The 16,881-nt window shown below is 27.5% G+C and overlaps 1 protein-coding gene across 1 annotated transcript; it reads right to left on the bottom strand.

The window, feature by feature from the left end:
• Positions 1-9,443: 9,443 nt before the first annotated feature.
• On the bottom strand, positions 9,444-11,648 carry LOC130948709 (extensin-2-like). Its single transcript, XM_057877553.1, has 2 exons — positions 10,295-11,648; positions 9,444-9,900 (listed from the first exon to the last, which is right to left on the bottom strand). The coding sequence occupies exon 1, from the start codon at positions 11,595-11,597 to the stop codon at positions 10,317-10,319; it is 1,281 nt and encodes a 426-aa protein (XP_057733536.1). The 5' UTR covers positions 11,598-11,648; the 3' UTR covers positions 9,444-9,900; positions 10,295-10,316.
• Positions 11,649-16,881: the final 5,233 nt, after the last annotated feature.

Below are 16,881 nucleotides of genomic sequence, written 5' to 3'. Positions count from 1 at the left end.
CAAATCGCCAAGTTATAACTAAAAAAAAGCTCAACCTGCTTTATCAAAATATAGCCAGGCTAAGTTTGGGGGCTATGATACGGCCGCTACAAATCCGATGTCATAATTCGGCATTTTACACCATAACTCGGCACTTTACGTTATAACTCGACGTTATACGTTACAATCAGACATTATCACTTGTTAAAACCTATTAATTGATCTTCAATTCAGATGATCAATAGAAACGTAACCGACCTATTTTATCTCACCTATAAAGGTATGATATTTTATCTTCAAAGGAGAGATTGAATTCTCAATATTGACTTAATATTCGGAGTGCCTTTGCAGGTACACTCCCCCCTTGTTCCTTGCTCATGCTCTGCGCAATTGGACATCTCCTTGGAGAAAAACTCAGACTTCCACAAAAACTCAAAAATTGACACCGAAAATAGCAACTCGGCATCGACTCCCAGAAACCATTCATTTTCTTACAATGAAATTTACGTTAACCTAATTTCATTGGTGGGCCTTTAATAATTTAACTGATTTGATGGACAAGCTAACAAATGCATAGGACATGTCTCATGTCAGGGGTCAACCAGCTAATTTATTGTTCATTTTTAAAATCCTATGCGGAGCATCCGCTTTTTAATTTTGATATTAAATTTATAATAATATTTTTAATAATATATAAAATTTAGTATATTTTTTTATATAAAAATTATAAATTTGACCTTTCCATTTATAAAGTTTAATCTTTTTAAAATTTTTTAAACATAAAACCGATTTTTTAATTTATAAACTTTAATTTTTAAAACATAAATTTGATCTTTCGATTGATATTTCAGTATTAATTTTTTTTAAACATACAAATTAAATCTTCAATTTGTAATTATTTTTATATTAAATTAAAATACACAATTTTTTTATAATCGAAAATAATAAAACAATAATTTTTATATAAAATAAAAATCAGCCCGGATTATCCCTTATGAATTAGGGTCAAGTTTTTTGTCAGTTTATGTGATGGAAAATCAAATTTCAAATTGAAAAAAAAAAAGAAACAGAGTATGTGACTTTTGTTATTTTTATTTTTAATTAGACATGAATGTAATCGTTTCTGCAAGACATAGATTTGGTATCAGAGTTGTCTTTTGAAATTTAATTTTCTAAAAATTATAATATCTATATTTAGTAAATTAAATTAAATTAAAAATAATTTTTAATAAATATACATAATAACAATGGTACATTGTAAAATTATTTTTAAAATTTAAAATGATCATAACATATATAAATAGAAAAAAATTAATTGTGAATAAAATTTGGTATTTATAATTTAATTAAGGATAAATCTTAATATTTATTAATATATGAGATTATATTAAATTTTTAATTCTAACAACTATAAAGTATAAATTAATTTTAAAACACACCTTGAATTTATTAGAATTACAAACACACACATAATTTCTTAAATGTACTAAATACAAAATAAAATATTTGTGCTTTTGAGAATAGCATATATTTATTAAAAAAAAAAAAAAAACTTTACCTCCATAAGCATTGAGGATTTGAGGGCAGGTAAAGAAAGGGTCGAAAATTATAGAGGGTCCCATAAAATGAAACAGGATCATGCTTTCACGTTATGATGGAACTGTTATTGGACCCTACTATGCGTCTCATCATGTCTCACTTATTACAATTTTTACTCCACTTTTTGATTATTTAAAGGTAAATACTATGGTGCTTAAATTATGGTGTCTAACTTACTAAAAAAAGTAAAAAAATAATATTTAATAAATTTTAAATATTTTATTTTTATTTTATATATCTTATTTTTTATTTATAAAAACAAATTAGATAATTTAGGCACAATAATAAAAAGTACTATAGAATTCACCTTATTCAAAACATTCAATATTACCCGATCCTAAGGTAATCATTGATAAATATCGCCTACCTAGATGCAGAAAGAGTCATGTAAATTTTTTTAGATACGTACACTTTCAAATCAGGCAATGAGAGTTAGAAAAATTAATAATAATTATAAGAAGAATAAAAGGTCTTTGCATCGCAAGTTATAACTCACGGAAGAATTTTAAATGTTTTTATAACACCGGTGTTTCAATAATTTGATTTTAATTAAAAAATATAATATATTAATTAAATCAACGATTAAAATTATTAAAATACTAAATATGTTTAAGAAATATTTAAAAATTTTCTATAACTATAACTAACCCCATGTAAAACACTAAAACCTAAGATTCTAAGCAAGTACATGCATGCATAAACTATCCCACATCTTCCACAGCATTGATTATTACTCCTATATAAGATTAACGCATAGTAGTATTAAACAGTTGATACTAATAATAATTTGTGTCTCTCTGATGTCTGATATTTTCTCTTAATTTTCAAGAAACATTAATTAATGAACATTACAGTATTGGACTTGTAGAGCAACGTACGCCTTGATTAAGCGGGTAAAAAATTCATGATTCCGCTGATCCTTCCATAATTTCAGGATGGTTTGAGCAAAATCAATTAAACTTAATTAAAAAATATATATTCCATCTTTGGGGAAGCGAAAAAGCAAAAATTGTCGAAGTGAAGTGAGTTATGGAGCTAAAGGTCAACGACAATGTAGACAGTGTGTATTGTGTAATACCTTTTTCATTTGTTTGAAAATTATTTTATTTTATTGGTAAAAAATTGACAATAATCTAACTTTTTTCTTTGAATTTGTTTTCTCCAACTATAAACTATTTTGTTGACTAAATACGTAAATATTGATTAAAGAAAAATTTAGTCTTCGATTTCATTAAACAAAAGTGACAAGAAGTCTAACAAATAATTAATACACAATAAGATAAACAGTGTATAACTATATATATATATATATAGGCTAAAATCTAATGATAGAGAGTTGATTCCAAATTAAATTAAAATCCACTTCCCTATTAAAAAGGAATGAGTATTCTAGAATCTAGAGCTTTGTCATTGCTGACTAACACTGCTAGCTTGCTAGCTACTCTGCTACTCTGAGAATAAGGGAGCTAATAAATTCTCTTTTCGTAATCAATTTGCGTCCATAAATTCTTTCATTATTGGAGTCTGGATATAAAGATTCCGATAAAATACTGCATCTCCATATTGGATTCCGTGAAGGAGACAATGGATTATTTATATAATATGTATAATGGGTTATTGAGTTACAAAATAAATATCTTTCATATTATCTAGAATAACCATCCGAATACTCACCAAGGATCGAACTCTTGATATTTTAGATCTAACATTCTAATACCATGTCATGATACCACTCATCCCAAAAACTTCAGCTGATAAAAGAAGATAACACTAATAATTATATCTCTAATTTTCCATAAACCTTAATTGTACATATTGTACAAAAATTCCATTGGCTCTTCATACTTTTCTTTTACAAAATCTTATTTAAACCCATCAAAAAAGAAAAATGTCTTTTAAGATTTTAATTAATCCATTTTTGTTTCTAGGTAAAACTTCACTTCTACTTATTTCTTTATGGGGTGGTTTTGAAAGTTAGACCGAATCAAATTGGCATATAAATTTTTTTTAAATTAGAAGTGAGATTCGAACAATAAAAATTATGTCATTTGAGTTACAACTCGTTAGTGGCATATAAGATTAATTGAAAATTGATTATTGGAGCAGTTTTATTAGATATAATTATTTATATTATTTTTTATCAATTTAAATTTTTGGAGTGAATAATTTCATAATATTATATCAGAATTCTCTGTGTTTAAAAGGTCTAAAATTCGATCGTTAGTAAATTTAAAAAATAAAATAAATAAATAAATAACGAAAAAACCTATGCAAAAATCAAACTATATTTGTGCATAGTGTGTTATCCACATATGTGGATTTGTAAGCTCGGAGACCTGCAAAATGCAAAGCACGTTTTGCATGGAAGAAAAAAAAAAGGTTGTTGCAAAACACTACCGCGTTTGGTATGGAGAAAAATCAGATGTGAAAACGTGTTTTTTGTTCCCTGCATGCAGACAAGACGTACTATTTGATAATATTTAAAGATGACCAAACGTGACCTGTGTTTGACAGGTGTGCAAAGCAAAACACGGCTTGCGATTGGCATGGAAGTAGCTTGCATGTCCGGCACGTATTGGTGAAGGAAAAAAAAAGTTTTTATAGCACGTTATGCGTCTTAGTTCCAAGGAAGGTAAGCTTGTTTCATCACTACATTTTACTTCTGCATTTCGGTTGCAAGTAGGGATGGAAATAGGGTAGGCGGCCTGTCAGGAGCCTACAATCTAGTCTGTATTTGGCTTGACCTGTTATAAAATAGGCACAGACTCAAGTCTTTATAAAAGCCTTAATATGTTAATAAGCTAGGCTCACTAATTAGCCTTATTAGCCTGTTGGCAGGCCTGTTAAAATATAATTAAATATATTAATTATTTTTTATTATTAATACAATTATGATATCTTTTAAATTTATTATATTTTATTATAAATACTTTTGTATATTTTAAATCTTTAAAAATTTAAAAATTCTTATAAATATTTAATATGACATATTACATATAAATATTTTTATTAAAAAATAATTTTTTAAAATAATATTTTAATTTTTGTAAAAAAAATTATCAGACTTTTTAACAGGTTATAGATCAGGCCAGACTGAATAACCAAACTTAGTACTTTGAAAAAAGTCTATAACAAGTGCAGGTCAGGCCCAGACTAATTAACTACATGACAAACCAGGCCTGTTAAGAGAAAAATAATTTTTTAAAATAATATTTTAATTTTTGTAAAAAAAATTATCAGACTTTTTAACAGGTTATAGATCAGGCCAGACTGAATAACCAAACTTAGTACTTTGAAAAAAGTCTATAACAAGTTGCAGGTCAGGCCCAGACTAATTAACTACATGACAAACCAGGCCTGTTAAGAGTAAAACCTAACCTGGCCTGACCTGTTTTCACCCCTAGTTATGAGGAAGAAAGAAGTAGACCATAAAAAACAGAGAGTAATTTGAGCGAGTGAAGAATAAAATTAGAGAAAAAAAATGGTTTGTAATTTTACATTATCTTAAGAAATATTATTAAATATATGAATATCTTAAATGAATAACTATTTTTTTGCATTTTAATCATAAATAAATTTATTTATTTGTATTTTATTAGTAGATTGTTATAATTTAACTATTAGTTTTATTATTATTATTATTATTATTATTATTATTATTATTATTATTATTATTATTATTATTTAATTAATTAATAATAATAATAATATTAATATTAATGATGATGATTATTATTGTTAACTGTTATTATTAATAATATATTATTATTTTAAATAATATATTATTAATATATTCATAATCATGAGTTATATATTATTCTTAACAAATTATTATTAATTAGCATATTATGAATAATGTATAATTAGTATATTTTTTGTTATTAATAAGTACTATTATTATTATTATTCTTGTTATTATTATTACTGTCTTTGTTATATATTATTAATATTATTATTATTATTCAGAATAATATCATAATATTATATTAATAATATATTATTAATATTTATTAATATATTATTAAATTATTTTATTATTATTATTATATTTATTATTATTATTATATTATTATTAGTATTATTATTATTATATTATTATTATTAACTGGAAAATGGTACGACTATTAATATTTTTATTATATATAATTATGAATAGTATTAAGATAAATAATATTACTATTATTATTATTATTATTATTATTATTATTTATTAATTATTGTTATGTATTATTTTTTAATTAATTATTATTATTATTATAATTTTTTTAAATTGTTACTCAAAAAATTTGATTTGCCAAAAATTTATAACGAGATGGTTGCAACGGTTCTAACATTAATTAGGTTCCACTATATTTTGTAAGTAGGCAAAAAATAAACAAAAAAAAAAAAAAGAAAAGGTTAACAAACACAAAATGCGCATTTTGTGTTTCAAAAACAAAAACAAACAAAAAAAATTGAAAAAGCAAAACACAACCTGTCATTTTCACTTATATCATAGCAATGTAAATATTTTTATAAACTTCTATTTTATTGAGTTACACTATAATTATTTTTATATGTAAAAAATAACCTCAAAAAGAGGTTTTTATTAAAGATACACTACAAGAATATAGCTTATTAGCTACTACAAAAAGAATCGTAAAATAATCGCTAATTTGACGCAAAATATAATATGTGACAGATTAACTACCACTTAACAATTAATACTTTCCTTGCTAATTATAAGTCGCAGATCAGTGAGGCAATGCAAATACAATAGTTACTAATTCATTGAAAAGTTTTTTAGCTAATGAATAGATAATCGTAAATCCGTCACTAAAGTAAAAACTAATTCCATAGAAGAAATATACTAAAAGGTAGTCGCTAAATAGCGACAAACTCTACTGCAGCAGAATCATCGCTAATTTTCCAAGCTAACTTCGTAGATAAAATGGAATGCTTAGTTGATGCTAATTAGCAAGGAATTTTCCTAACCTAATTCATCACAAGTTGTCCGCTAATATGATCGCAAATCTGTCACATTTTGTAACAAATCTATAGCTAATCTTTGAAAATCTTTAATCAAATTTGTATGAATTTTGTCGTTAAAACAAAGCTATTCTAAATGAGAAAGTAGAGTTACGAAATAATCACTAATTTGCTAGGAAATAATATGTATTTAATTAGTTGAACTACAATTGCAAATGTCATCGCAAATTCTTTTTAACCTAGTAATAAATCAATAAGTATCTAACTACAAGAAAAATTTGTTTTTGTGACCGCTCATTAATTTTGTCGTTAATGCGTCACTAATTTCTTGCAAGTTAGTGACGAATTAGTGACAAAAAATATTTTTCGCAAAAATTCATCGCTAATTTATCAAATTTTTATAGTGTATATAACCATTCATATTACTTCATTTTATCAACTTAAAATTTTTTAGATGATCAACAGTAGATTAGTAAAAAAATTCGATAAATCAGTGAAATTGATCTAATTTTGTAGTGATTAATCGATTTAAAATAATAAAATATAAAAAAACAATATTAATATATAAATATATTATTTTATTATATTCAATTCAATTTTAATTAAATGTTGATTAAACTTTTAAACCATGAAACCTTTATTCCATCGGGTTGATAATCAAGTGGTTTTTTAAAACCTTGTTTGATGGATTTGGCTCTTATTATTAATTTTATATGAGTAATTTATTAATTAAAGTTTGTGTCCAGATTCATGACAAGAAAATAAAAATAGATAAAGAAATAAGAGACAAAATAATCTGAGCGTCACAAACTCACCAACTCGATCACATGGATGATCATGTGGCACAATAAGAAATGAAATGTTGGATGGTAGGGTCTTGGTACATCTCAATAATGTTTGTGATTAGATGTGTGATGTCCAAAGGTGTTAGGAAAAAACGTGGAGCAAGTGACAAACTCGCCATTCTCACAACTCACTCAACCAAGTGTCTGGTCTTTTTTCTTCAAATCTGATTCGGTGTCCATTCTTTTATTTCTTGACTTAATTAATGCCATGCATTATTTATTTATTTATTTATTTTTTCTTTTACCAATTAACAACGGCAAACGGGACTAAAGAAGAGAAAGACAAATAAATAGGACCATCACTTTTTATTATTAGGTACAACATAATTATTGAGTTTTTTTTTTTTTTTGGTGTCTTGATCATTATTGAGTTTAGTTTGCTTATTAATATTTTTTAAAATGTTTTACTTTTGATGCAGTCAAAATTAAATAACTTACAATATATATATATAAGTGTTTTTACCTTGTAAATATTTAATTGTATATATGCTTTTGTATAACAAATAAATTTTACTGATTTTCTGATGTATATGAGTATTTTCAGTGTAATATCCGCTCACCTTCGAGTATAACTTTATATGATATGATTTATGAGTTTAATTATATATAATTTTCACAATATTATTCGATAAATAGATATTATTACTTCTATTTTGATAATATTACTTTTAGTCCACTCCGTGTTTAGTAATACACTTGGTTTGAGTCTCTAGTTCTTTTTTCGGTTTTATTTTGAATTTAATTTTAATAATATACACTGTAAAATTAAAAATTTTACAAAATTATTTAATTATATCTGTTTTTTTTAAATAAGTATTTATACGGTTAATATAAAAAATAATTTTTTATTATTATATAATTAAATATAAATAAAAAACTGTTTTATATTATCTAATATCAAAATTAAATTCTTTTGTAAATATATCTTTTTATTTTCTTTTTATTTCAATAACCCAATAATTGATAAATATCCTATAAATATGAATAAATTTGTTTGACTTTTCTTTAGCAAGTAAGTGGGCGACATCTGTCTCACTGATAAAAAAGGAAAAAGAAATAGGTAGGGGGAATGTCTCCAACTCTCCATCGTCTATAACGATATATATCACATCCTTCACTTTGAAACCACGAGAAATATTTATTCAATTGAAGAAATAATAAATTTCTTTTTCGTCAAGAATAGTCCTTGTAGGATAAATATGAAAAATAAATATCGACCATATGTTGATATATAAGCAAAGTTTAATGAGAGGAATAAAATTAAATTAAATTAAAATATTAGAGATAAAATTAAAATAATAAAATTTAGTGATATTTTTAAAATTTGTATTAAATTTTATGAAAAATATATTTTTATTTTTATATTTTTTTATTAAAAAAATAAAATTAGTTTTGGAACAAAAATATCAAATTTATAATCCATTTTCTTAATTTTTATTCTTAGGTGAAAAATGAAATTGGTTATAGATTTTTTGAAACTTTTTCTTAAAAAATAAAAATAAACAGGTTAAATAAAATCAAAGAATAATTTTTTTTTTCGAATTAAAGAGAAACTCATCTATTTTTTATTTTGCAGGTCTAATTTTTTAATAAAACATCTCTCCATTTACGACAATCCGACGGGTGTAATTTATTTTGACCGTCTTAGACAAAATAATGTTGTAGTGAAAAGAAAAAAAAATTGATAAAGAGCTAATTACTTTTTTTAATAAAAAACAAAAAAAAAGTTATCATGTACTATCACATATTTTTTTTACCTTCAAATAATAATCTTCACTTACATGCCTTGAACGTACTTCTTTTCCTTTCTTTATACAGGATAATAACGATCTAATTGTTAACCTTCTTGTCAGGTATATTATTCCATATAATGAAATTATTCGACACAAAAACAAGATCTATTAAATAAAGACAAATAAATGGTCACATACTTTATAAAACTCTTTGAAAATTTTAAATGGATATTTTTTTAATTCTCTTTTGTGTACAGTATTTTGTTTTTTACGGCAAAAGAAGCGGAGGAACATATTTTGGCATTTTGGGAGACGAAAATGGAAGAATAGATTTTATTTAATTTTGACATATAATTAGTTTTTCAACCCCCTGCAAAATGCAGCAGAGGTTGAAAACTACAATGCATGCATTTGTACTATTGGGTAACAGGAAAGCGTGCATGGACCATCATACATCATCCATAATTTTATATATATATAATAAGCAGCAGTGCTTTACAACTGTCAAAATAGAAAAATACAAAGCATAATTCGTAAATTAAAGAAAAGCATAGAAAATGACTTGACCCAATCCTATGATAGAAACATATAATAAAACTAACGCCTTATATTATTGTTATTATTATGCGAAAGCCAAAACGCGGAAACTTTGCTTCCATTGCAATTGCATAATAATCTTCTTCTCTTCTTGTGTGTTCTTCATTCATTCATTCCTCTTCAATCCCCATCTATCGCTTTCTTTATTTTCACATATTTATATATTCTCTCCTCATACCCTACAAGAAAAAAAAAAAAAAAACCAGTAGACCCGGCCGTATCATTGTTAGCATGTCAAGTCCATGTCATCATAACCAAACCTAAATGAGAAAAAATGTTCCTATTTTGTTTTTTTTGTGCAGACTTTATTATACATAGAGAATATGTTGAACTAGCTAGACAAAAACTCATGTTTTGAAAAAGTAGTGATATATCTTGAACTAACTAGCTAGACTTTATATGTTATGATTGTATTATTATACTAAAGGGTAACACATTTTTACGTAGAGATAAATATAGCGAGACTGAATTATGTAGTTGTTTACGATATTAAATAGGTACCGTTATCGCATGAAGAATAAAATTATTTAAAAAATAAGAGATGATAAGAAAGGAAGAAAGAAAGTAAGTTACCAAGAGTGCTAAACTAAGTTATCTAATAGTGGTAAGGAGGGGGAGGAGATGCATAAACGTAGTGTGGTGGTGGTGGTGGTGGAGATGAGTACTTGTATGGTGGTGGTGGTGGAGATGAGTACTTGTATGGCGGTGGTGGTGGAGATGAGTACTTGTAGGGCTTCTTGTAGGGCGGTGGAGGAGAGTGGTAAACCGGGTGAGGAATGTAGGGAGCAGGGTGAACCGGTGGAGGTGGAGACGGGTACTTATAAGGCGGTGGAGGAGAGTGGTAAACTGGGTGAGGAATGTAAGGAGCAGGGTGAACAGGTGGTGGTGGAGATGGGTACTTATAAGGTGGGTGAGGGTGGGGGAGCGGGTGAGGGTGAGGGTGGGGGAGGGGGTGAGGGTGAGGGTGTGGGTGTGGGTGAGGGTGAGGGTAATGCACTGGTGGTGGTGGAGATGAGTACTTGTAGGGGGGTTTAGGGTGGTGGTGGTGAACTGGAGGTGGAGGAGATGGGTACTTGTAGGGTGGTGGAGGAGAGTGGTAAACTGGTTTAGGGTGAGGGTGAGGGTGGGGGAGAGGGTGAGGGTGGGGGTGAGGGTGAGGGTAGTGATGGTGCACTGGTGGTGGTGGGGGAGAGTGGTAGTAGTAAGGCTTCTTAGGAGGTGGAGGAGAGTGATACGCTGGGTGAGGGTGTACGTGGTGGACCGGAGGTGGAGGAGATGGGTACGTGTAAGGCCTCTTTGGTGGTGGCGGAGAGTGGTACACTGGGTGAGGATGAGGGTGTGGATATGGGTGAGGGAGAGGGTGTGGGTGTGGATGTGGGTGTGGGTGAGGGGGATAAATGTGAACCGGTGGTGGTGGTGATGAGTACTTGTAGGGTTTCTTTGGTGGTGGTGGAGGAGATGAGTAATGGTATGGCGGCGGCGGTGGTGATGAGTACTTGTAAGGCTTCTTTGGTGGAGGAGGTGGAGAATGGTAGTAGTAAGGCTTCTTAGGTGGTGGAGGAGGAGAATGGTAGTAATATGGTGGTGGTGGTGAAGACACCGGCGGAGGTGGAGAATGGTAGTAGTAGGGTGGTGGAGGTGAAGACACCGGTGGTGGTGGAGAATGATAGTAGTAAGGCTTCTTAGGGGGTGGTGGTGGAGAGTGATAGTAGTAAGGTGCCTTCTTAGGCGGCGGAGGAGGGGAAGAATAATGGTACGGCGGAGACTTGGGTGGTGGGGGTGATGAATAGAGGTAGTTATCAGCGGAGATTTGCAAGCTTAGAGAAGAAAGCATTGCCAATGCAAGGATGAGAGAAGAGGCCATTAGGGACCTCATTGTTTTTCTCTTCCAAATGGGTAACCTTTGCTTTTGCTCTTTCTCAACCCAATGCCACTCCCTTTATATAGATTGCTTTTCTTTACCCCCCTTAACATCTACTTTATATTTTTTCACCATGCTATAATTAATTTAATTAACTCAAACTATTAACTATTAAATAACGATTGTCCTATGTGCTTTGTTTTCAACAAAGTAAATTATTACTTATTTGTTTTCTCCGGGGACCAATTAGACTCAAGGCGCGCGCGGGCTTTTCCTTCGTTTTAATCATGGACCCTCCAAGCTAATTAAGTACCTAATAACTAAGAAATAATAATATATTACTAAAACAAAGAAAAACTAAGAAATAACAAGATATATTTTTACTTAATCCTAAATCTAAATGTAGCTAATAATTCAAAATATTCCACAAAGTAGGGTTTATTATGTCTCCATTAATTAGGTATTGTAATCTTGTGATATTATCAATCTCTTGAATTCGATATGAAAAAGTATTGATAAATAACTTGATTATCTAAGTGTGAAATGCATGGTAGCTGCCTCTAATTAACTTGTGAAAGCAAAACTCGTTTCCAATTGGATAACTTGAAGAAACATGTACCACTACATGGCCCATAGCAGCCTCAATGATTTTTTTATTATCTGTTCCCCATTCTCTCTCTCTCTCTTTTAATTCTATTCATAAATTTATGGTAACTGAGACACTCTACTATCCAAGACTATAGAGTATAGACTAGTCCACTCCTTGCACATTCTGCATGGCATTGCCTCATCATTATTATTATTATTATCTCTGAATAGTTAATAGTACCCTTTTTTTGGGGATAAAGACATCAATATATGACGCCTTTTACTTTCCACCTTTTTAATTATTTGATTATTTACCGTCTAAAGTATTATACTTAGGTATTGAAAATTCTTGGTCAACTATTTCGCATTCTACTCTTGGTATTGTAATATAATTTCCATCCTCACAGCTTGTGGTGGGTTAGGTTGTCCATTTCTGTAATTAAATCCAATAAAATATCTTCTACGTTACATACATTATTATTATTATTGCTCATATTATTGTACATGTACATCAACCTCGCCACGTAGTTTAATAAATCAAACAGAATATTTTGGATAACTTAAATTATTTAATTCATACTACACACCTAGCTATGTTCTGGAACCTTTAGACCTGATTAATTATATTCTCTCACTTTTAATTTGTATCGGTCTATAGGGTGAAATGAAATGACAGTTCATCATAGATACATATGGTATTACTTGTAACCCATAACAAACTATATCTTTTTTTATTTAAGGTAAAAAAAAGTTGCATTCATTGTTTCACTTACTCTCCTATCTTAACATATCTTTTTTAGTAATAAAAAAGAATAGTTTACAACTAATTCAATCATCTTTGTACGAATTATTGAATACAATAAAACATTGTTTCACCCCAAAAAGAAGACGTGATGGCAGGGGGAATGGGCATGGAAAATGATGAAAGAACATTTCTTTCTACTGAAAAGAGTTATCAGAGGCTCTTCAAAAGGTTGAGAGAGGGAATCATATATTACCTCACTTGTTTAAGAACATGGAAAGAAAAATGGAAGTAGCACCTGATTTTTATGCCCTTTAATGAAGTAAAAAAATTTGGTTGGACTTATCATTTATCATTTTGTCTTTTACCGAGTGTGCTACCTAGTCATAAAGGTTCGGAAAGAATATCACTTTTATTTCAATAATAATGTATCTAAAACCAACGCTACGGTAACTCTACAAGCTAAGATATCATCTAAGCATCGTTAAATTAAATATAATATCATCATTAATATATAATATATAACTTAGCTGATAATGTTTCTTGTCTTCTTGAACTAATTAACACACAACTAGTCTTGTGAGTTAGTTCTATATTAACAACAATGTTAAATGATAAGACTGATAAAGATATAATTATTCACGCATGTTTTTTTATTAGTTTAAATTTTAAAAAAATTATTTTATAATACAGCATTAGAATGTTTATATCTTAAAAATCTAAAATTCGATTATTATTATTATTAAAAAGGTAAAATTTATAAGATAATTAAAAAAAATTATATAAAAAATTTATGTAACTCAAAAGAAACTTTACGATGAGGACATGTGTTAGTGATATAAACATTTATGTATATTTTTTTTTTATCAATTTAAACTATAATTAGAAGAGATACTTTTATAATAAAATTAAACTAGAAGATAATATATGTTTACTACATCAGATACGTACATTAGTACATTAATTACCTTTTATAAGAAATAATTTAAAATATGGCCTAGCTAGATAGCAACGTAACTAGATGATGTTACTTTAGTAGAGTCAAACAATGGTAATGAAACGTGGGTAATTTTAATTAATCAGTCATTGACTAATTATTAGTAATTTAAGCAGAACATGGTGTTAATATAAGTTATATAAATTAATGACACCTAATATAATCAAGGCCTTATTATATAAAATAGGAGTATCTTACAAGATGATTTGATATATAATCCACCGTCAGGGCAGTATAACATATAGTAATCGATAAAGGAACAATATTATTAATATATATTATATGAAAGGGAAGGCAACAACCAAGGGATTTTAATGAAATCGGGTTGTTAAATGGAAAGATAATTAGAAACAAAAGGCATTTAACTTTCATGAGCGTGTTACTTGATAAAAGTGTATTAATTAATTATCCTCACAAAGATGTCATAATTTCATTTGAGTTGTGGCCCTTTACCACGCTGTGTCACGAGCATATGCCGTTTGATTAATACACTTTTATCAAGTAGGTTCACGAATAATCTAGAACTAATCTCTCTTTCCTTAAAAATAAATAAATAATGATGACATGAAACTAAAAATTAAAATCGGAAATGATTTCGGATTAATTCTTACAAGTTTCAAATAAACCGTTAGAATTAAAATTGGATGAGCTTAATTAAATATTTTACATTTAAGAGATATAAGACCTGCAATATAATATTCTTTTTTATCTAAAATGATAATTTAGAGCATAAATATTTGTAAAAAAGTGGCTCAATAAAAAAATAGATAAATTTTAATATTATGTTATAAGATTTTTTTTCAAAAAATTTAAATTGACAAGATAAGATATTTAAATAATTATATATTTAATGAATATATTATTTATTTGTTTTAATATTAACAATAAATAGAAAACAAGTAATGTACGTGAACGTAATTATTATAAGTTGGTTTTATCTATAACAGATTCATTATAAGACAAACTCGAGACAACGCGATAAATTTCAAAATAAAAATTACATGTTAGTAGTAATAACATTGACTAATCACTAATTGGATCACTTTATTCTATAGGTTGTTATTATCATTAGATTAGATAGATGAACCTATTATGGTAATTTTCTGAGTTTGTCAATCAAAATTCATGATCGGATTATTCGGGGAAGACTTTTGTGATGTATTTTTAATTGTTGGGTCCATGTATTCCATTATCACAACATCCAAGCATCTATTGTATAACAATGATAATGGTATGATTACACTTTATTAATAGAGTAAGTTATCGTCTTTGTCCCAATGTTTGAGATAAATCTTATTTGTATTTATAACGTTTAAATCGTTCTATTTGTATTTATAATGTTTGTAAAAGTGATTCAATGTTATTCTGTCGTCAATTACACATCATAAACGCTTTAGTTTGAGTTTTAAAAATCTCTTCTTGAAGTTAGAATACAAATGTTTGGGATAAAATCGATGATCCACTCCAACATCAAAAATTAAAACTAATTTCTACAACATTTACATAATTTACTTTTCTAGGGACATAATTGAATTTAAACACAAATAGTGGGTATAAAATTAAAATCGCACACATTCTAGTGAGACCTAATTGACCATGAATACATCCAAGTGAGAATAATTGAAAAATATAATCTGATTTGTTAGTATAATTGATAGTAGGATAACATTGAATTACTTTTATAAACGTCAGGGATACAAATAGGACGATTTAAACGTTAAAGACACAAATAAGATTTACCCCAAATGTTGAGGACAAAAACGATACTTTACTCTTATTAATATTATAAAAAGAAATTAATTTTAATAAACTGACACAGTATAAAACGTTTTACACAATCATCCAATCACATCCATTCTTTCAAATAATCATTCACACAGTTAATAAAAAATAATTATTTTTACTAATGTAGTTATATATGATTTAGTGCACGTATAAAATTATGGGAGCTACTCAGATAAAGACGCTGAAAATATCTTTTTATAAAGATTTTTTTAATAATTAAAATTTAACACATATAATCCATTAAATCGTGTTATTTTTGTCAAAATTAGGCTAGACAAATTGATTTGACCGAAAAATAGTGAATCAAATCTTGAATTGGTCTAAATTAATAATATTTTTTATAAAAAATGACTACAATACCCTATTATAGAAAATGACTAAAATACTTTTATTATATATATTAATTTTGAGAATCCTAAATTTTAGTCCTTTATTTTTTTATCGTAGGGTTAGAATTTAGAATTTTTTTAAAAAAAAATATATATATATATATATATATAATAAGAGTATGTTAATCATTCTCTATAATAATGGTATTATAGTAATTTTTTATAAAAAAATAATATTAATTTAGATCAGTTCAAAATTTAATTCACTATTTTTTGGTTAAATTAATTTGTCTAACATAATTTTGACAAAAATAACATGATTTAATTGATTATATATGTTAAATTTTAATTATTAAAAAAATATCTTTAAAAAAATATTTTAAACGTTTTTATCTGATGACTCTTAAAATTATTTTATACTAATTGTGTATTAAAATTAAATTCTGATAATAAATATCATAAATAAGAACGGAATTGGTTTAGTAAAAGTATAACTATTAAAAGACTATACTAGAAAATTTGATTATTTAATAGTTGGTAGGGTAGTTAACATGTGAATTTTGGGGAAACATCAATCAAGGTGTCTGCGAGGTGTGCACACATATAGCACTAGAAGCCACGCAAAACCGCTTTAAAACTTTGAATTGGCTTTTACAGCTAAGCTCTAAATGCAGTACACATTATTTTAATTTATAAGGTCAAATTTGAGATATTCGTACAAAGTCGTTTATGCATTAGTACAATTTTGAGATATTCATAAGGTTACTGAAATTAAATAAGTGCTTACACAATTAATTACGATAACTAATTATTTTTAGTGGAGTCCATATCATTTCCGATCTGTGGCAAGTTGCAATC

The sequence above is a fragment of the Arachis stenosperma genome, chromosome 9, assembly GCF_014773155.1.
Source record: "Arachis stenosperma cultivar V10309 chromosome 9, arast.V10309.gnm1.PFL2, whole genome shotgun sequence".
Taxonomy (NCBI): domain Eukaryota; kingdom Viridiplantae; phylum Streptophyta; class Magnoliopsida; order Fabales; family Fabaceae; genus Arachis; species Arachis stenosperma.
Note: the sequence above shows the minus strand (reverse complement) of the source record. Positions and strands in the feature narration are given on the sequence as shown.